The following is a 22,481-nucleotide window of genomic DNA, read 5'->3' as shown; positions in this document are numbered from 1 at the left end:
ACAAAACCTGTGCTCTGCATCTGGCCAAACTTTGTGGACAACATTTATCAGACCTTTCTGCTTGTCACTCATAAGTGTGAAAGGAGCACTGTTGGTGATGTTCAGATCATCTTTCAAAGTTGTGAGAAACCACTCCCAAGAACTTGTGCATTCTACTTCCACCCAGCCCATAGCAATGGGGTAAATGCAGTCATTAGGATCAATGCCAACTGCACTAAGGAGCACACCTTTAAACCTAGTTTTCATATGACAACCATCTATGAAGATAATAGGCCTGCAACTCTTAAGCCATCCTCTCTTACAGGCATCATGTGACCAATACAGTGTTTTCAAACATTTTCTGCCCATTGGAAATTTTGTATCTCTGACCAGTCCAGTTGTCAGCAAAAAAGTTGAGTTAGGGTTCTTCTGTCTTAATTCATGTCCATAATCCCATAGTCTACTGAATTGCTCTTCTTCATCACCATGGATCTCCTTCACTGCTGTTGTCCTAGCCCTAGCTAACTTCCATCTATTAGGGGTGCAATTAAACTCCTTTGTTATTTTCCTTGAAAATGTTCTAAATGACATCTTCTGGTCATCTCTGAATTCTTTTATGAAATAGTTGCAAAGGAATTTAGCTGTCATGTCCTTCAGCCTCCACTTCTTCTGACACATATGATCACCATAGTAGGCCTTAATGACAAATCCTCCTGTCCTGTTGTCATTGCCAGCCTTAAGCAGCCATGGACAATCACTCTGACGAACTGCATGAAATCTGATCGTGTTATTTTTCAACTTTTTGATTTGCACTCTGTTCTTTATTGAATATGAAGTAATAGCTTTCCTCGGCTCAACTACATCAGCAAAGACCATCCCTACTTTAAATACAAGGTTTTTCATGTCCACCTTGGAATTGAAAGCTTTGAACTTGTACATCAGTTGCTCTTCTTCTTCTCTTGACAGATTCAAATCTTCATCATCAAGTTCATACTCAGGTTCCACCTCTTCCTCCTCTTGCTCAACTTCATCAACATCAAAGTTAATGTTCTCTTCATAAAGATCATCATCTCCATCATCTATGTCATAATCATTGTCACTAAAATCTGAATCTGAAAGCACTACATCTTCTGCAACATCAGTCACCAAGTGATCTTCTTCGGCAAAATCAGTCAACAACTCATCTGCTACTGCAACATGCTCTCCTTGTGCAACATCATTCAGCAATTGCTCTCCTTGTGCAGCATCAATCAGCAAGTGCTCTCTTTGTGCAAAATCAGTCAGCAAAAGCTCTTCTTCTGCAACATTAACCAACAAATTGTCTGCTTCTGTCTCCTGTGTTGCAAACTCTGAAATTGGATCTTCAGCATTGACTGAAATGATGCTGTGAGAACTAGCTGCACTGGCTGCAACAACATTTGAGTTTACCACTCTGACATGATTCTCTACTGCTCCCACTATACATATCAAATCTTGCCTGAAATTACTGATGAAATCTGCATGATCAACCATGATTGAAAGAACCTTATGCTGAGCACTGGCTCTTATCATTTGCTGCACATCCTCATCACCTCTGATTCTGAGCATACCATCTGAAATTGTTTTGTCAGGCATGCACCAATAAATGATGTGCTCATTAACAGAATATCCCAACCAAAGTAGGTGCTCTTCAATAACTGCATATGAGAATGTGCCAGTATCAACATAGTCAAGCACCTCCACTCAAGGATTATAGTACTCCATGTTATTTATTGGTCCACAGAACATCCCACCATGCTCCAGTTCTAATGTGAAGAAAGGGGTGTCCACACTGAGTCCCATTGCTGAATCACAAACTACAACAACATAATGCAGAATGTAAGCACAATCATCAATAAAAATAACTGAATAAATACATTTAACTGAATAAATACAGTTAACTGTAAGAGCACTGAGTTAATTGAACTTTTTCAGTTAACTGTAACTTGCAACTGAATTCAGTTAACAGAATAAATTCAGTTAACTAAAGCTTGCAAATTAACTCAACAAAAGCAGTAACAAACTGATGATTTAGCATGGCTAATGTACAAACTAAGTACTAATGCTGCCCCCTAAGCACAAACACTAAACTACTTACCTCAAACACTGGCCTACATTGGCCAGACAAAGTTTACATTTTTTACAGTGCAAATGCTGCCCCTAAGCACAAATCCTAGGCCAAATTGGCACATGTATTTGCAAAACAGTATGTACATACTAGCCATAAACCTAAAGTCTGGCCGAAAAAGATTCTAAACAAGAACCCTAGGTTCTTGCCTAAATCCCCAACTTCACCCAAAACCCTAGGCTACAATCGACTACCCAATAACCAGTATGACGTCGCGGGAAGCACTACAACCACAAACTACCAACCAATGGGGCTGAAACGAACTCAGAACTGGGCGATCCAACGGGGAGGAGAACACCGACCGAGAGGTTTGACATCGAGCGAGCACAGAGAGGAGGAACATAGCAGAGAGGAGGAATAGAGCAGAGAGGACTAACCATAATCCGGAGGGTTGACAGCGAACGACTGAACTTGGTGCGCGGTAGGCGGCGGCGGCACACTACCGGTGAAGTCCGGCGACGAGGACATGGCTCACGCGAGCGCAGCCAGCACGGCCTGTCGGCCGGTCACAGACAGGGGGGAGAGACCCAATAAATTCAGGTGAAAAGTGCAGTGTAGTGCGGGTTAATAATTGCTAAGTACAGGGAGCTAAATGCAAAGTGTGCTGGGCTGACCGGTTGTGCTGACTAGGCACCACTTGTCGTGCTACGATTGGCTAGGACTAGATTTGCACATTGGGTGCAAGTTGTGGGACTCAATAGTTGGCTTTTGCAAGTTTGGGACCAAATCGTCACATTCAGGACAAGTTGTAAGACTCCTGATGCTATTACATCAACTAGTAAGTACTACCATGTGAGTTCCTGTCAAATCACCCTTACTACATCACATGCGGAACTACAGAGACAAGGGAATTAACTCAGCAGAGTTTTATCATGCTATTAAACCCAATAAGGGTCGCGCGAGTGGAGCCTCCTCGCGCAATCCACCTATTAGTTTTACTGTGTCGAGGTTGAAAGAAAATACTGTATTGGCTAGGAAAAAAACATGGCCCACCGCTTGCTCCAAACAGGACAAAGAGATAAGAAGAGAAGTCCCCTCGAGCCCCATCACTTATCGTATCTCTCCCAAAAAAATCGCATCGCACGCAACCTCCCGTTCCTCTTTTTCTCTTCCCCGGGCTGTGCGGCTAGGGTTTCCGCCGCCGCCGCCTCGCCCCTATCGGCCCGTCCCATCTCCTCCGGCACCGACCACTGGCGAACGCGCCCTCTTGAGTACAGCTTCTCCCCCAAACCTTCAGATCTTCGTGTTCCCCCAGGCGGTCATGGTGGTTGCAGAGGAGGGGGGGTTGCATCGAGGTGCTGACAGATGCTCGGCACCTTCGTGATGTGGAGATGGCGCTGCCGACTTCCCACCAGCTTCCTCTGGCGAGGGAGATGGCTCGGCCAAGCCATGGCCCTAGCGCTGCAGATTTCGGCGGCCACGAGATTGTACACCACCCATGGTAGCGGCCAGCTTTGCTTTGTGCTGTGAATGACAGCTACGGGTATGCTAATCCACCGCACCCCTCTCCCCCCTCTCTACTTCTGTAATTTGTTTTGATTTTCATGATTTGGTTGTTACAGGTTCCATCATATGTTCAGCTAGAATGGATTTGTAATGAATGGATGTTGCAGCTTGTACTACGGATGCTTGGAATCTTTACATAAGTTTGATGAACCTGCCGATTTGGATGGTTATTGGTCTCCTACATATGTTACCTGAAGATGTCTAAAGCTTCCTTAAGAAATGTGATTCTGCTCTTAGTCAATAGCAGGATGACTAGACACATACTCATATCCGCTCGTTGGTAAGTCCCCAATCTATTTGATCTCGAAAAATTCTGTCTTTGGTTACCTAGAAGGCGTTCGATGAAAGGGAGATAATCTATGTAATTTGCTTCTTGGTAAACACACTCCTTTTATTGTAATAGGTGTCTGCATCCGGACTTTGTTGAATACGATGCCATGTTCCTAGACAGCAAAAGTTCTGAACCAACAACCACTATACAAGTTGCTTCTTTTGTCCCTCCTCTCTACCCAAGAGCCTGACAGTCTAGACATCCCCATCTTCAGCAACATTGATGCGTTTGTAAACTTTTCCCTCTAATTAATGAGCCATACTGCCATAGCACTTAAGGTTGTAATATAAATAAGTAGGTTGAATCAAACATCGATGAAAACACAACAAGGATCAAGAAAATATAACTGAACAAAAGAAACGTTGAATCAAATCGGGCATCATCATGTGAGTCATGGAGCATGGCAAAAAGTCGAGGCCAACGAATATTGAGCAGCAATTAGGTTACAATATGTTCTTGCAGGTCCTAATTGATTGCAACTTTCGTTATCAAAGAATGTCTTTGAATACTACATTTGGTCATGAGCTTGTTCATTAGGTAATGAAGTTTATTTAGTAGATTATGTCGATATTTTTTGGATGATCGTCATCGGGACAGATCTTGTCGTCGCCTCGCCACCCTCGCCATCAGGATTGTATTAATGACACAAGATTCTGGCCCTGGTGTCTTCTGTTAGGTGAAAACAATTATTGGACTCTTATGTTATCGTGCAATGAATATCCCTTTTGACACTCTTGTAAGTAGAAATGGTTGCAGAATTTTGATTCAAGCTAATCGAATGTTCATTATTTTGTGTCAATACAGTACAATAGAGAGTTATCCAATTGGTGGATCCACGACATGTATGGGAGCAAGGGAACCGGAGGTGCTAGATGCAGGTACTAATTGTATTTAGAGTTCGGCTGCAACAATCAAGTCGTTTAGGATGGTACTAATGTGTTGATTATTTTCGATGCCATCAACATCAGCTACAATCTTGGACTAGAGGATACCATGAATAGATCTTAGTCAAATAATCTATGAGTGACTTCTACTGTTAACTTGATTTTTTGGTTCATAAAATAGGATCAGTCAAGTTAAGCATCAATTTGTTTCAGGGTTAGTCTCTATTCTTATCCCATGTTAAGAGAAAATCTGTACTATGAATTAAGTGACATCATGAAATAATCTGGATCAAGATAAAAAAGAAGAATTACATGTTTATTAAAGCATGGGGGATCATAAGTACAAAATTAGTAAATGAATGATGGCCTGCACATGTGGGTTATATTGTAATCGATTCCAGTGTGTGACACAACAACCAAGAGCAGTCTATTTTATCATTCTAATACAGTACCACTTACACAAGTATAGTAGCATGTTCGTATCAGAACCTAAGAGTGTTAAAAACATCAGGAGAAGATGGCAATTATGGACATTAGAGAGGAATAAATGTGATCACATATACTATACAGGGCCTTCTGTACATGCATGTTAGCTGCAGAAGCACATTCTTGCATGTTGAAAATTCTCTTTATTAGAGTACTGGCATGAATATGACAGTGCAGTGCAAGACGACACTGATCGACTGTGGTGGGCGAGTCAACGGGAGGTGACAATGATGACTGATATGGTTACCGGCAGATAAAAGGTAAGTGACACTGTTGTTTGGTCCCTCTCCTCTCCTGATATGATTCATGCACTATTTGGTGTTTGCCTTGCTTGCTTGTCGTGGAAATTTGCTTGTTGGATAGACAAAATACTGTGTACATGTCATCTTAATAATCATGGGTATGTATTTATATAAACAATCAACTGCAATTGGTTTGGTTCCTTTGAAAAGGACTGAAAATATCTTGCTAGAGGTGGACTATCAATCTTTACAGTTAGAGCAATGACATCAGGGACACACAGGCAGTTGTGAAGCATCTGGCGGATCAGCTGGTGAACATGAGGAGCAAAGACGGCATATCCTGCGTCGTCGTAAACATCCGCTGCTAGCAGAGCTTCAGCCTATGAATAGGACGAGCAAAGATGACATCTCCGTCATCGTAAACTTCCAGTGCTAGCCCCTAAAGTGCACAATTGCTTCTATGTCTTCCGCTGTTCTTCGTAGGATATAGTGTTTAATTTGGGAATAATCCACCACCCAAGGGGATCAAGGTTTCTAAAATATTGTTGTTTGTTCAAAGGTTTTTTTTTTATAAATTATCAATTGTAAGTTCTATTGCAAATTTCTTACTTATATGTGCATGTTTGCCGGCAATTTGAGAAAAGGGGGCTGGAAGGGCCGCTGGCACTGCACAACTAACATTCAGGCGTCGTCACAAGGTATTGTGTAACTTCATATATGATTATATATGATCTGGACAATTTTTTACCTACAGACTAAGTGATTGAAAATTTCTATGTTATGTTACAAAATTTTACTTACGTTAAGCACTTTCAAATTTCAGTGTTGTGCTAACATTTTCTACTTTTGTAATAGACCAGTTTTTGCCTTCTATAATCTGTTCATAATCAAATTATTTTCCTGTGAAAATCTTCAGGCTGGAGAGGTCCTATGCATCGCTGCTGCTATTCATGTCACTGGAAAGCTGAAAACTGCCAAGTTTGATTGTTCTCTCTTAGTGTATATATAGCCACCGTGGGAAGGCTAGCAGGACAAATATATTGCATCATGTGAAGAAGCAAACAAAGCAGCAACAAGGTTCTAGAAGCCCGGTGTAGAGGCAGATGATGGCGATGGTCGTGAAGACGATCAGGCTCAGCCATCCGCCATGAACATATGCCCAAGAACAAACAAACAATTAATCAAGTGAATGCATCAAAATGTGTAGATACAGGTGACAAGTGCTTGAACTACTAGCTAGCATTGGGCTGTATATATAGATAGAATATTTCTTGCGCGGTTTTATTTATCTTTTGTGTCTGGTCACCCCGTAATATTATGATTCTGATGTGAATCTGTGGTTCAAATAGATAGGCGGGGACACCAAATACTCATTGCGGCACTACTCGACTGGCTCTGGTTAATGCAATATGCTTTTATTCAATATATATTTGTTGCAAGCGTGCGTGGTGAAAGGAGGCATGCCGGGAAACGTGGAGGACTGCCATCCCTCCATGAAACAAGTTCACAATAAAAAGCAAGCATGCCGGGAAACGTGGAGGACTGCCATCCCTCCATGAAACAAGTTCACAATAAAAAGCAAGCGGGAGTACGACGAATGATGTATGGACTAGGTGAAGGGATGATGTATGAAACATATGCGGGGAGGGACTCAAGACCAGGCGAAGCACACACACCGCCGCCTCCGATCTTTCTACGCGCATTGTCATCATATGCACTGCTCGACTACTGGTCGCGGGGGTGGAAAGGAAGAATTGCATGGGGACATGAGTTAGGCTATATGTGTGTGTGATTTTATATTTCCCCGTTGCAACGCACGGCATGTTTGCTAGTATATAGTAATCTGGATAATTTAAATTTATTGGAGCATAAGTATATTAATAATTAATATTTATTACTTTATATATAATTCTGATGTTCAAGAGTAAGTAGTTGTCAATTTACAATTGGGAAAAAACAAATAAATATTTATTAATTCTCTGTTGCCATGACCTCATAGTTATGGTAGTTAGCATAGTGACTTTGACACTTTTTAGATACACACCAACCTTCAGTTCACACAATTGCATCAGCCTATTGTGTTTGAAGTTTGCTTACATGATAACAGATGTTGAATTTTCCTGTTGCATTTTCCTTTGATTTATCATCTATCTTTTTTATATTTGCATGGGATGGATTTTAACTTCACTCTTGCTAAATCCCTCTATGGAAGTTTGTTTGAGTTGCTTGTACAACAAATCAACAAGTCCCTTTTAGTTGGCAAGCGACGAGCTGGAAGGTCAATCAGTTTCCCCTTACATCCATGAAGGGCTGCGGCGGACTTGCTCCAAGCGCCGCCTCCATCCTTACACCATCTTAGTCACATGCAGTGGCCGACTTATCTCGGCGCGGTGGGAGTGACTGTTCAAGGAGTTTGAGGCTGACGATGACAAGGCACCTAAGTAGCACGATGACGATACAAAAAGTCACACGTTTGGCCACCAACAACGCGAAAGCCGGCGGCTCCGGCGCGGGGGTCATCGACCTTGATCGGTGTCCTGTCTTTTCTTTGGTTTTCAGTTGTTTATTATGATTGGTGTCCTGTTTTTTCTTTGGTAAATTGCATTCAGATGTCAACGAACATGTTGGTATCCATTTGCTGATCCATGTTGGAGATGCAATCTCATTGTATTTGAGTCTCATTTATTTGACTCTTCCAAAATTTATAGTGCAACTTCTTGTAACATGCCATTTTCATGTGTTACCAAGATTACAAAAAACTAACTGGAATGGGCGGCTGCCAACCTGGCACGGCCCCAGCTTCGTTTCAGGAGGCGCCACGAGGTGGCACCCCAACCCCTAGTACTTTGATCAAGCCTGGTGGTGGACTGGATCCAATTTTGGGAGCGCTCCTTGTAGTTGTAGGGTTACCTTATCACCACCATACACTGGCATAATTATCACATGCAGTGTAGAGATCATCTTTCCAGGATGCAGAATCATTCATAAGCATGCTGTTGCCCATGGCACTAAAGAATATTTATTATATACTTTTTCTTCATCGCCTGCCTTTTGTGCTGGCCATGGCATTGCATTCTCTCTGCAGGCTCTCGAGTGTCGTGGAGATGTCTGCTCCCTCCCTGTCACCGACTCACCGTCAAGAATGGAGCACGAAAAACATGCCTGCAAGGAAAAGCTTCAGGAGATGCGTACCAAAATTTTGCACCGCAAACTGTGCAACATTTCCCTACCAGATTTTCGACCTGTCTATTATCTTTGTTCACATGTCCTTGCAGATTGAGATGACAAGACCACCCCACATCAGACAAACCTTCATGACAAGGATGTCTACAAAGTCGCAACTGTTGCAGGATGGCAAGACACTGCATTTCCTTCTCCGGTTCTCCACCACCCGTGAGTGACAATGTTATCCACACTGGCCATGAACAGACCATACTCACTCCAGTGCATGTAAATAAACACAGTAAAATCTTGAGAAGCAGAGATTCAAATCCCTAATGGCGATGAAAATGTCTTGTGTGCATAACAGAGAGGAATCCAACAGGTACGGGCAGCACATAGGCCGGTATGTACCTCACCCTGTAGCAGGAGCATCAGCCAAAACTGATTGCAGTTGAACACCTGGAAAGCAAGGACAATAATGCAGCCTACACACCGGCACAACTTAAGCTGGGCTTCTTGGCCTCATTAGTAGGCAGTACCACCCGTGATCCCTGTGAATGATGCTCCAGGCTAGGCCTGCGGTGGACATGGTGCAGAGATTGATCAAAGCAGCTACAGTGATGTACTGATGTCTGCCTCATTTCTCTGCACAGTCCTAGCTCCACTATCTTCTGATAAGCACCTGAGAGGCGAGAGCAATGTTTTTGGGCATTTCTGATGCAAGAAAGATCAACGAGCAACTTCTTGCGCTTGTAAGCCTGCCAACAAGGTAGAGATTCTGTTTGTAGTCTCGGTGGTTTCTACAGTAGCATCTAACAAAATCCAAATTAGGGGCGTCGGTTCTCCCCGTGACTGCAGTGGATACTGTCCACGGGATGGTCTGTGCAATGAGGCAAAAGCTTCACTTCACATGGTCTAATTATATGTTGTCGATAAACTGGAGGCTAATAGGTGTGAAATGTTCCAGCAGGCCAGCACCCCTTGCATGGCGCTCTCAAAGTTTCAGTTCATGGAACAAGAAAATCCCCAGTAACCAATTAGCTCATCTTAAGCACCTTACCCATATCCACAATCCACATATCAACTCGTGTTAAGCACCTAATATCCATATCCACAATCCACATAGCAGCAGTGCTGCTATGTGGAAAGTGAGTGGCTCTGTGAGACTGTGACAGCCACATACATCCATTTCAGGTGAGAACAGATTTGATCTTATCCAATTTTACTTTATCAGTAAGATAAGAAACACATTATAAGCATGGTATGAAGAATATACAGTGTTTTGTACGACCAGATGAATTAATACTACACACAAAAAAATTGGAGCCATCAGGATATCCACAATTAAACATTCTTCTACAGGGTGCTTACAGAGGGGCAGTATAACCACATCATCATGTACCCAAGTAAGAAGCATAGGTGTTTCAGTAGTTGTATTTTCTATTAGTAGAGCAGGTAGTTATACACCCAAATACCTGTTAAACACTAGTGCTCACAAGCGTCGATGCTACAAAATTAATAACTTAGCAGCTGTCCTAGATGGCAAGAAAAGATAGGTATCTTTTGTTAAGCACCACCCCAAATATAAATGGATCTCTCATTCCCATTTAATGAGAGTTGGTAGCCAGTAATCAGGCCAAAGACTTAACTTGGAAGTTGGAACACTGAGGCACATGGAAATGCGGAGCTGATAAACCTCATAAACAGGACTAGATGGACAACTGATATATGATTATATCTCAAACATATTAACAATTGCAAATAATGGTAGTTCTGTGAATCTCTGACCCAATCAAAATTTATCTATCGATTTTTGAGAAACAGGCTATCCTTTTTGCAGTAACCCTACCAGGAAGGGTGACTGGCCAATCAAAAGCGCTAGTTGCAAAAAGAAATCTATGTCAAGCAGATTGTTAGATGACTCATGACTTAGCTGAAATCATTTATCATTACTTGAACCATTGAGTTCATCTTGTTGTAGAAAGACGATTAAGCATGGAAGCTACCTGAAGGGCTGCAAAAATATAGGCACAACAATGAAATGAAATGACTCAGTGACTATCTTCGACCATGTTATAGTTATACGATGAAAAATCATTCAAGCTATTTAACTAGTTACTCAGCTATATGTATGTACTCATACATACTTTCAATGCTTCCATTCACTTTGACACGACAATTGTCTGCTAGGCTGGGCTATCAGCACACTAACCAGTCTAAACTGCTATTTCCACACACCAAAAAAAAGTCTAACCTGCTAGTGACCTTAGCACATCCAATTATTTTACAGAAAAGCTTTCACTAAATTCCCTCACGAGAGTGGCACTGTGTACTGCAATGGTGTTAGTTTATCAGTAATCCAACTTCAGTTCCAGTTGAAAAAGTACAAATCATGTTCATGATCAATAAAAAGTCTGCTCTGTTCTATTTATTTTTACGATTGATGCCTTGTATTATTTTCCCACTCCATAAATTTATCGAGGAAGGTTTCTGCACCAAACATTTCTCTGTTGAAAGATTTGATGCCATGTCAGATCCAGGTGTTTCTTCTAACATTTCTCTGTTTGCAAGCCCTACTAAGACACATTATATATCAGACACAATCACATTTGCATCATTTCCCCTTACGACAACCAATAATGTCAGGTGCATTCGCAGCTTGTCACTAACTTTGAACAATCGAACGGGAAAACGACAACAATCATCAGCAGTGCACTAAATCGAATACCATTGATGCTAACTAGCTTGCCACTAGAGACTAACATACTGTCATCTGATCTTAAAATCAACCACCACATTAGTAATGATCTTAAAATTAAACACTACATCTGAGATAAATTCACTCTTGCCTTGCTCATAGGGAGATTCACTACATTACAAGTCAAACAAACAAGAAAGTACTAGGGAAATATCTTATCAGGCTAAAGGAAAAGCTCACAAAGCTCACGCGAAATCTTCCAGCAAGATGGCCTTCTCCACCGTCTCCTCCTCCTCCTCCTCCTCCTTCCGGCGCTCTCCTTCTCTGGTTCCCTTGCCGCAACGCTTCTCCTGCCCCAGCTCTTCTCCGACCACAACAACCCTATCTTCCTCGTCTCCGCGCCCGACGACTACCACCTCGTCGCTGCCTCCTCCGCCACCGCCGCCGACGACCACGACCTCGTCGGCGCCGCCCTCGCTGCCGCCCCCTGCGCCAACAAGGGCGTTGGGAATGGCCCCTCGGGTGGGTCCCGCGTCCTCCACGCAGCCTCCACGAGGCGCGAGGGGGTCATCTCCCTCGTCCTCGTCCTCGTCGTCGGAGAGGGAGAGGTGGGGGAGGCGGGAGGAGACGGCCAACGCCGCAAGGGAGAAAGCCTCGGCGATGGATTCCGGCGGGAGCGCGCAGTCCTCCAGGCCCGCATCCTCCAGCCGCGGCGGCCGGATGGGGTCACCGGCGGCGATGTGCCTGCCTTCCTCGGCCATTTTTGGTGCACAGCACGTGCGCTGGCTTGGAGGACTCCAGAAGTCGCTGCGCTGGGCTAGGCGGCTTAGCCAGTCTGAGGCTGAATGTGGGCTTAGCCTGTTGGACGCCCGCGTGCTTCCAATAATTGAGCTTTCGCTGAAGGCCGCGCAAATGGGCCGGCCCACTCAAAGGCGTCCGATGTAAAATTTCACTAAAAATAAATGCGGGCGCGTGGAGTCGAAATACACACCTCACGCTACAAAGGGATGACGGCAGCCAGTCCAGCTGACAATGTGCTTGGCTAACACGCAGACCTAACTGTTGAACATGTGTACATATACGTAGGTCTGGGTCCTGTATGTAGTACATGTAGTATCTGTCTCCCTTTGTATGTACGTATATCTTAGGAGACAAAATATCGGTCACACCCCTTGTACCTATATATATATGTGCCTAGTGCACGATCAATCAATTATCGATGCACCAAATCATTCTCTACATGGTATCTATCGCAAGTCGATCTTCCAGCTTCCGCTAACCCTAGCCGCCGCCACGGGCCGCCGCCTCCACCTCTCCTCCCTGCGCGCCCTACCTCCACCGCGCGCCTCCCTCCCCACGCCGCGCCGCCTCTCTCCGCCGCGCCGCCTTCCTCCGGCGCCAAATCATTCTCTACACTAACTTCTAAGAGCATTTGCAGTACATGATGTAAACTGGGAGATGTAAAAACGAGTGTTGTGTCATTTACATTATCAACAAGTGCTTTTTACATGTAAACTCCTTGGCTCCATCCGGATGCAAACAGCCCCGAGTCATCCGCCTCCAATGTGCGACACGCGTCATGTGGGCTCCCCGCACGCGTAGCATCCTCTGATCCTTATACCAAACAACACAAGTTTCCTGGTTCTCTACTGTTAGGTTAATCCAAACAAGTTTGAATTTGGCTAGAAGTGTGCTAGTTATGTCCAGTTATGACTAGTAGTGTGATCAGCGTTGCCGGTAATTAGATTAGGAAAGCAAAGTTGATTTAGGTGTCATGTACGACTACTAGTCCTAGTTCAGATAGGTATGCTAGGTTAGTTTTGGTTGTGTCCGTGTAGGACTAGGGGTCATACAGGTAAGTATAGGGTCAGGTTGTCTGGTTGGTCATGGTCTTGTGTATATATACACAGCCCTGGCCTTGCGTTTTGTAACACAGAGAAAATCAGAAAATAGAAATAAAGAGGAAAACAAAGGGCATGATACGGGCCCTAGGCTATCAGTTTTTCGTGCGTGTGTGTTCGTGTGATTTGATGTGATTGACCTGGAGGCGAATTTCCAACAATTGGTATCAGAGTAAGGTTCGAGTGAAGCTGCGCTTGCCCCAGGGTGGCGACCTGTTGGGGAACGTAGTAATTTAAAAAAAAAATCCTACGTACACGCAAAATCATGGTGATTGGCATAGCAACGAGAGGGGAGAGTGTTGTCCACGTACCCTCGTAGACCGTAAGCGGAAGCGTTATGACAACGCGGTTGATGTAGTCGTACGTCTTCACGATCCGACCGATCCAAGTACCGAACGTACGGCACCTCCGAGTTCAGCACACGTTCAGCTCGATGACGATCCCCGGGCTCCGATCCAGCAAAGCTTCGGGGATGAGTTCCGTCAGCATGACGGCGTGGTGACGATGATGATGCTCTACCGACGCAGGGCTTCGCCTAAACTCCGCGACAATATGACCGAGGTGGAATATGGTGGAAGGGGGCACCGCACACGGCTAAGGAACGATCCGTAGATCAACTTGTGTGTCTATGGGGTGCCCCCTGCCCCCGTATATAAAGGAGCCAGGGGGGAGGAGGCGGCCGGCCAAGGAGGGCGCGCCAAGGGGGGAGTCCTACTCCCACCGGGAGTAGGACTCCCTTCTTTCCTAGTTGGAATAGGAGAAGGGGGGAAAGAGGAGGAAGAGGGGAAGGACTAGGAAGGGGAGGGGCGCGCGGCCCCCTCCTGCCTCCTTCCCTCTTCTCCCTCGAGGCCCATGTAGGCCCAATAACCCCCCCCCCCCGGGGGGGGGGGTTCCGGTAACCTCCCGGTACTCCGGTAAAATGCCGATTTCACCCGGAACGATTCCGATGTCCAAATATAGGCTTCCAATATATCAATCTTTATGTCTCGACCATTTCGAGACTCCTCGTTACGTCCGTGATCACATCCGGGACTCCGAACAAACTTTGGTACATCAAAACATATAAACTCATAATAAAACTGTCATCGTAACGTTAAGCGTGCGGACCCTACGGGTTCGAGAACTATGTAGACATGACCTAGAACTATTCTCGGTCAATAACCAATAGCGGAACTTGGATGCCCATATTGGTTCCTACATATTCTACGAAGATCTTTATCGGTCAAACCGCATAACAACATACGTTGTTCCCTTTGTCATCGGTATGCTACTTGCCCGAGATTTGATCGTCGGTATCCAATACCTAGTTCAATCTCGTTACCGGCAAGTCTCTTTACTCGTTCCGTAATGCATCATCCCGTAACCAACTCATTTGGTCACATTGCTTGCAAGGCTTATAATGATGTGCATTACCGAGAGGGCCCAGAGATACCTCTCCGACAATCAGAGTGACAAAACCTAATCTCGAAATACGCCAACTCAACATGTACCTTCGGAGACACCTGTAGTACTCCTTTATAATCACCCAGTTACGTTGTGACGTTTGGTAGTACCCAAAGTGTTCCTCCGGTAAACGGGAGTTGCATAATTCTCATAGTTACAGGAACATGTATAAGTCATGAAGAAAGCAATAGCAATATACTAAACGATCAAGTGCTAGGCTAACGGAATGGGTCATGTCAATCACATCATTCTCCTAATGATGTGATCCCATTAATCAAATGACAACACATGTCTATGATTAGGAAACATAACCATCTTTGATTAATGAGCTAGTCAAGTAGAGGCATACTAGTGACTATATGTTTGTCTATGTATTCACACATGTATCATGTTTCCAGTTAATACAATTCTAGCATGAATAATAAACATTTATCATGATATGAGGAAATAAATAATAACTTTATTATTGCCTCTAGGGCATATTTCCTTCAGTCTCCCACTTGCACTAGAGTCAATAATCTAGATTACATAGTAATGATTCTAACACCCATGGAGTCTTGGTGCTGATCATGTTTTGCTCGTGAGAGTGGCTTAGTCAACGGGTCTGCAACATTCAGATCCGTATGTATCTTGCAAATCTCTATGTCTCCCACTTGGACTTGGTCCCGAATGGAATTGAAGCGTCTCTTGATGTGCTTGGTCCTCTTGTGAAATCTGGATTCCTTTGCCAAGGCAATTGCACCAGTATTGTCACAGAAGATTTTCATTGGTCCCGATGCACTAGGTATGACACCTAGATCGGAAATGAACTCCTTCATCCAGACTCCTTCATTTGCTGCTTCTGAAGCAGTTATGTACTCCGCTTCACATGTAGATCCCGCCACGACGCTTTGTTTAGAACTGCACCAACTTACAGCTCCACCGTTTAATAAAAACACGTATCCGGTTTGCGATTTAGAATCGTCCGGATCAGTGTCAAAGCTTGCATCGATGTAACCATTTACGACTAGCTCTTTGTCACCTCCATATACGAGAAACATATCCTTAGTCCTTTTCAGGTATTTCAGGATGTTCTTGACCGTTGTCCAGTGATCCACTCCTGGATTACTTTGGTACCTTCCTGCCAAGCTTATTGCTAAGCATACGTCAGGTCTGGTACACAGCATTGCATACATGATAGAGCCTATGGCTGAAGCATAGGGAACATCTTTCATTTTCTCTCTATCTTCTGCTGTGGTCGGGCATTGAGTTTGACTCAACTTCACACCTTGTAGTACGGGCAAGAACCCTTTCTTTGCCTGGTCCATTTTGAACTTTTTCAAAATTTTATCAAGGTATGTGCTTTGTGAAAGTCCTATTAAGCGTCTTGATCTATCTCTATAGATCTTGATGCCCAATATGTAAGCAGCTTCACTGAGGTCTTTCATTGAAAAACTTTTATTCAAGTATCCTTTTATGCTATCCAGAAATTCTATATCATTTCCAATTAATAATATGTCATCTACATATAATATCAGAAATGCTACAGAGCTCCCACTCACTTTCTTGTAAATACAGGCTTCTCCAAAAGTCTGTATAAAACCATATGCTTTGATCACACTATCAAAGCGTTTATTCCAACTCCGAGATGCTTGCACCAGTCCATAAATGGAACGCTGGAGCTTGCACACTTTGTTAGCACCTTTTGAATCAACAAAACCTTCTGGCTGCATCATATACAACTCTTCTTTCAGAAATCCATTCAAGAATGCAGTTTTGACATCCATTTGCCAAATTTCATAATCATGAAATGCAGCAATAGCTAACATGATTCGGACAGACTTAAGCATCGCTACGGGTGAGAAAGTCTCATCGTAGTCAACTCCTTGAAGTTGTCGAAAACCTTTCGCAACAAGTCGAGCTTTATAGACAGTTACATTACCATCTGCGTCGGTCTTGTTCTTAAAGATCCATTTATTCTCAATTGCTTGCCGATCATTGGGCAAGTCAACCAAAGTCCATACTTTGTTTTCATACATGGATCCCATCTCAGATGGCCTCTAGCCATTTTGCAGAATCTGGGCTCATCATCGCTTCCTCATAGTTCGTAGGTTCATCATGGTCAAGCAACATGACTTTCAGAATTGGATTACCGTACCACTCTGGTGCAGATCTTATTCTGGTAGACCTACGAGGTTCAGTAGAAACTTGATCTGAAGTTTCATGATCAATATCATTAGCTTCCTCACTAATTGGTGTAGTTGTCACAGGAACCGGTTCTTGTGATGAACTACTTTACAATAAGGGAGTAGATACAGTTATCTCATCAAGTTCTACTTTCCTCCCACTCACTTCTTTCGAGAGAAACTCCTTCTCTAGAAAGGATCCGATTTTAGTAACGAAAATCTTGCCCTCAGATCTGTGATAGAAGGTGTACCCAATAGTCTCTTTTGGGTATCCTATGAAGACACATTTCTCCGATTTGGGTTCGAGCTTATCTGGTTGAAGTTTCTTCACATAAGCATCGCAGCCCCAAACTTTAAGAAACGACAACTTTGGTTGCTTGCCAAACCACAGTTCATAAGGCGTCGTCTCAACGGATTTTGATGGTGCCCTATTTAACGTGAATGCGGCTGTCTCTAAAGCATAACCCCAAAACGATAGCGGTAAATCAGTAAGAGACATCATAGATCGCACCATATCTAGTAAAGTACGATTACGATGTTCGGACACACCATTTCATTGTGGTGCTCCGGGTGGCGTGAGTTGCGAAACTATTCCGCATTGTTTCAAGTGTAGACCAAACTCGTAACTCAAATATTCTCCTCCACGATCAGATCGTAGAAATTTTATTTTCTTGTTACGATGATTTTCCACTTCACTCTGAAATTCTTTGAACTTTTCAAATGTTTCAGACTTGTGTTTCATCAAGTAGATATACCCATATCTGCTCAAATCATCTGTGAAGGTGAGAAAATAACGATACCCGCCGCGAGCCTCAACATTCATTAGACCACAAACATCAGTATGTATGATTTCCAACAAATCAGTTGCTCGCTCCATAGTTCCGGAGAATGGCGTTTTAGTCACCTTGCCCATGAGGCACGGTTCGCAAGTACCAAGTGATTCACAATCAAGTGATTCCAAAAGCCCATCAGTATGGAGTTTCTTCGTGCGCTTTACACCGATATGACCTAAACGGTAGTGCCACAAATAAGTTGCACTATCGTTATCAACTCTGCATCTTTTGGTTTCAACACTATGAATATGTGTATCACTACTATCGAGATTCAATAAAAATAGACCACTTTTCAAGGGTGCATGACCTTAAAAGATATTACTCATATAAATAGAACAACCATTATTCTCTGATTTAAATGAATAACCGTCTCGCATCAAACAAGATCCAGATATAATGTTCATGCTCAACGCTGGCACCAAATAACAATTATTTAGGTCTAAAACTAATCCCGATGGTAGATGTAGAGGTAGCGTGCCGACCGCGATCACATCGACTTTGGAACCATTTCCCACGTGCATCGTCACCTTGTCCTTAGCCAATCTTCGCTTAATTCGTAGTCCCTGTTTCGAGTTGCAAATATTAGCAACAGAACCAGTATCAAATACCCATGTGCTACTGCGAGCATTAGTAAGGTACACATCAATAACATGTATATCACATATACCTTTGTTCACTTTGCCATCCTTCTTATCCGCCAAATACTTGGGGCAGTTCCGCTTTCAGTGTCCAGTCTGCTTGCAGTAGAAGCACTCAGTTTCAGGCTTAGGTCCAGACTTGGGTTTCGTCTCTTGAGCAACAACTTGCTTGCTGTTCTTTTTGAAGTTCCCCTTCTTCTTCCCTTTGCCCTTTTTCTTGAAACTGGTGGTCTTGTTAACCATCAACACTTGATGCTCCTTCTTGATTTCTACCTCCGCGGCTTTTAGCATTGCGAAGAGCTCGGGAATAGTCTTGTTCATCCCTTGCATATTATAGTTCATCACGAAGCTCTTGTAGCTTGGTGGCAGTGATTGAAGAATTCTGTCAATGACACTATCATCAGGAAGATTAACTCCCATTGAATCAAGTGATTATTATACCCAGACATTTTGAGTATATGTTCACTGACATAACTATTCTCCTCCATCTTGCAGCTATAGAACTTATTGGAGACTTCATATCTCTCAATCCGGGCATTTGCTTGAAATATTAACTTCAACTCCTGGAACATCTCATATGCTCCATGACGTTCAAAACGTCATTGAAGACCCGGTTCTAAGCCGTAAAACATGGCACACTGAACTATCGAGTAGTCATCAGCTTTGCTCTGCCAGACGTTCTTAACGTCGTCAGTTGCATCAGCAGCAGGCCTGGCACCCAGCGGTGCTTCCAGGACGTAACTTTTCTGTGCAGCAATGAGGATAATCCTCAGGTTACGGACCCAGTCCGTGTAATTGCTACCATCATCTTTCAACTTTGCTTTCTCAAGGAACGCATTAAAATTCAATGGAACAACAGCACGATCCATCTATCTACAAACAAACATAGACAAGCAAAATACTATCAGGTACTAAGTTCATGATAAATTTAAGTTCAATTAATCATATTACTTAAGAACTCCCACTTAGACAGACATCTCTCTAGTCATCTAAGTGATCACGTGATCCAAATCAACTAAACCATGTCCGATCATCACGTGAGATGGAGTAGTTTCAATGGTGAACATCACTATGTTGATCATATCTACTATATGATTCACGTTCGACCTTTCGGTCTCCGTGTTCCGAGGCCACATCTGTATATGCTAGGCTCGTCAAGTATGACCTGAGTATTCCGCGTGTGCAACTGTTTTGCACCCGTTGTATTTGAACGTAGAGCCTATCACACCCGATCATCACGTGGTGTCTCAGCACGAAGAACTTTCGCAACGGTGCATACTCAGGGAGAACACTTCTTGATTATTAGTGAGAGATCATCTTATAATGCTACCGTCAATCAAAGCAAGATAAGATGCATAAAGGATAAACATCACATGCAATCAATATAAGTGATATGATATGGCCATCATCATTTTGTGCTTGTGATCTCCATCTTCTAAGCACCGTCGTGATCACCATCGTCACCGGCGCGACACCTTGATCTCCATCGTAGCATCGTTGTCGTTACGCCATCTATTGCTTCTACAACTATCGCTACCGCTTAGAGATAAAGTAAAGCAATTACAGGGCGTTTGCATTTCATACAATAAAGCGACAACCATATGGCTCCTGCCAGTTGCCGATAACTTCGGTTACAAAACAAGATCATCTCATACAATAAAATATAGCATCACGTCTTGACCATATCACATCACAACATGCCCTGCAAAAACAAGTTAGACGTCCTCTACTTTGTTGTTGCAAATTTTACGTGGCTGCTACGGGCTTTAGCAAGAACCGTTCTTACCTACGCATAAAAAGCACAACGATAGTTCGTCAAGTTGGTGCTGTTTTAACCTTCGCAAGGACCGGGCGTAGCCACACTCGATTCAGCTAAAGTGAGAGAGACAGACACCCGCCAGCCACCTTTAAGCACGAGTGCTCGTAACGGTGAAACCAGTCTCGCGTAAGCGTACGCGTAATGTCGGTCCGGGCCGCTTCATCTTACAATACCGCCGAACCAAAGTATGACATGCTGGTAAGTAGTATGACTTGTATCGCGCACAACTCACTTGTGTTCTACTCGTGCAAATAACATCAACGCATAAAACCTAGGCTCGGATGCCACTGTTGGGGAACGTAGTAATTTCAAAAAAAATTCCTACGTACACGAAAGATCATGGTGATGGCATAGCAACGAGAGGGGGGAGTGTTGTCCAGTACCCTTGTAGACCGTAAGCGGAAGCGTTATGACAACGCGGTTGATGTAGTTGTACGTCTTCACGATCCGACCGATCCAAGTACCGAACGTACGGCACCACCGAGTTCAGCACACGTTCAACTCGATGACGATCCCCGGGCTCCGATCCAGCAAAGCTTCGGGGATGAGTTCTGTCAGCACGACGGCGTGGTGACGATGATGATGCTCTACCGGCGCAGGGCTTCGCCTAAACTCCGCGACGATATAACCGAGGTGGAATATGGTGGAGGGGGGCACCGCACACGGCTAAGGAACGATCCGTAGATCAACTTGTGTGTCTATGGGGTGCCCCCTGCCCCCGTATATAAAGGAGCCAGGGGGGAGGAGGCGGCCGGCCAAGGAGGGCGCGCCAAGGGCGGAGTCCTACTCCCACTGGGAGTAGGACTCCCTTCTTTCCTAGTTGGAATAGGAGAAGGGGGGAAAGAGGAGGAAGACGGGAAGGAAAGGGGGGGGGGGGCGCCGCCCCCCTTCCCTTGTCCTATTCGGACTAGGAAGGGGAGGGGCGCGCGGCCCCCTCCTGCCTCCTTCCCTCTTCTCCCTCGAGGCCCATGTAGGCCCAATAACCCCCCGGGGGGGGGGGTTCCGGTAACCTCCCGGTACTCCGGTAAAATGCCGATTTCACCCGGAACGATTCCGATGTCCAAATATAGGCTTCCAATATATCGATCTTTATGTCTCAACCATTTCGAGACTCCTCGTTACGTCCGTGATCACATCCGGGACTCCGAATAAACTTCGGTACATCAAAACTTATAAACTCATAATAAAACTGTCATCATAACGTTAAGCGTGCGGACCCTACGGGTTTGAGAACTATGTAGACATGACCTAGAACTATTCTCGGTCAATAACCAATAGCGGAACCTGGATGCCCATATTGGTTCCTACATATTCTACGAAGATCTTTATCGGTCAAACCGCATAACAACATACGTTGTTCCCTTTGTCATCGGTATGTTACTTGCCCGAGATTTGATCGTCGGTATCCAATACCTAGTTCAATCTCGTTACCGGCAAGTCTCTTTACTCGTTCCGTAATGCATCATCCCGTAACCAACTCATTTGGTCACATTGCTTGCAAGGCTTATAATGATGTGCATTACCGAGAGGGTCCAGAGACACCTCTCCGACAATCGGAGTGACAAAACCTAATCTCGAAATACGCCAACTCAACATGTACCTTCGGAGACACCTGTAGTACTCCTTTATAATCACCCAGTTACGTTGTGACATTTGGTAGTACCCAAAGTGTTCCTCCGGTAAACGGGAGTTGCATAATTCTCATAGTTACTGGAACATGTATAAGTCATGAAGAAAGCAATAGCAATATACTAAACGATCAAGTGCTAGGCTAACGGAATGGGTCATGTCAATCACATCATTCTCCTAATGATGTGATCCCATTAATCAAATGACAACACATGTCTATGATTAGAAAACATAGCCATCTTTGATTAATGAGCTAGTCAAGTAGAGGCATACTAGTGACTATATGTTTGTCTATGTATTCACACATGTATCATGTTTCCGGTTAATACAATTCTAGCATGAATAATAAACATTTATCATGATATGAAGAAATAAATAATAACTTTATTATTGCCTCTAGGGCATATTTCCTTCATGACCTACTAGCTCCTCGGGGCGGGCCATATAGTCGTTGGGTGGTACAGGAACGAGCGATCTAGTCGCTGGGTGGTGCAGCGACGTGAAGGGTCAGGTGGTTGTCGTTCGGCGGAGCGACAACGAGAAGGTGGCGAGGACGTTGTCGCAAGCGAGGCGGCGGGTGATTGTCGTTTGGCGGAACGACCTAGAGGAGGGCGACATG

The 22,481-nt window shown here is 44.1% G+C and overlaps 1 protein-coding gene and 1 long non-coding RNA gene across 9 annotated transcripts; one reads left to right on the top strand and one right to left on the bottom strand.

Annotated features, from left to right (window-relative positions):
* The first annotated feature begins 3,178 nt into the window (after positions 1–3,178).
* Positions 3,179–6,999, top strand: LOC119308874. Of its 8 annotated transcripts, none has more exons than XR_005150337.1 (6): positions 3,179–3,608; positions 3,688–4,638; positions 4,767–4,840; positions 5,505–5,592; positions 6,219–6,272; positions 6,491–6,999. It is a non-coding gene; the product is annotated as an uncharacterized LOC119308874 (long non-coding RNA). The 8 variants fall into 8 exon arrangements; XR_005150341.1 differs by having other exon boundaries at positions 4,767–4,890; XR_005150340.1 differs by having other exon boundaries at positions 3,688–3,911; positions 4,521–4,638; positions 4,767–6,272.
* A 4,448-nt stretch (positions 7,000–11,447) lies between these two features.
* On the bottom strand, positions 11,448–12,274 carry LOC119308869 (sodium/potassium/calcium exchanger 1-like). Its single transcript, XM_037585035.1, has one exon. It carries the CDS (start codon positions 12,193–12,195, stop codon positions 11,680–11,682), a length of 516 nt encoding a protein of 171 aa, XP_037440932.1. The 5' UTR covers positions 12,196–12,274; the 3' UTR covers positions 11,448–11,679.
* Positions 12,275–22,481: the final 10,207 nt, after the last annotated feature.

The sequence above is a fragment of the Triticum dicoccoides genome, chromosome 5B (genome assembly GCF_002162155.2).
Source record: "Triticum dicoccoides isolate Atlit2015 ecotype Zavitan chromosome 5B, WEW_v2.0, whole genome shotgun sequence".
In the NCBI taxonomy this organism is placed as follows: domain Eukaryota; kingdom Viridiplantae; phylum Streptophyta; class Magnoliopsida; order Poales; family Poaceae; genus Triticum; species Triticum dicoccoides.
This window is presented reverse-complemented; position numbering and strand designations above follow the sequence as displayed.

What these genes read in the sequence shown, in the direction of transcription:
- LOC119308869 (XM_037585035.1), bottom strand. Translation starts at nt 12,195, where the DNA reads ATGGCCGAGGAAGGCAGGCACATCGCCGCCGGTGACCCCATCCGGCCG.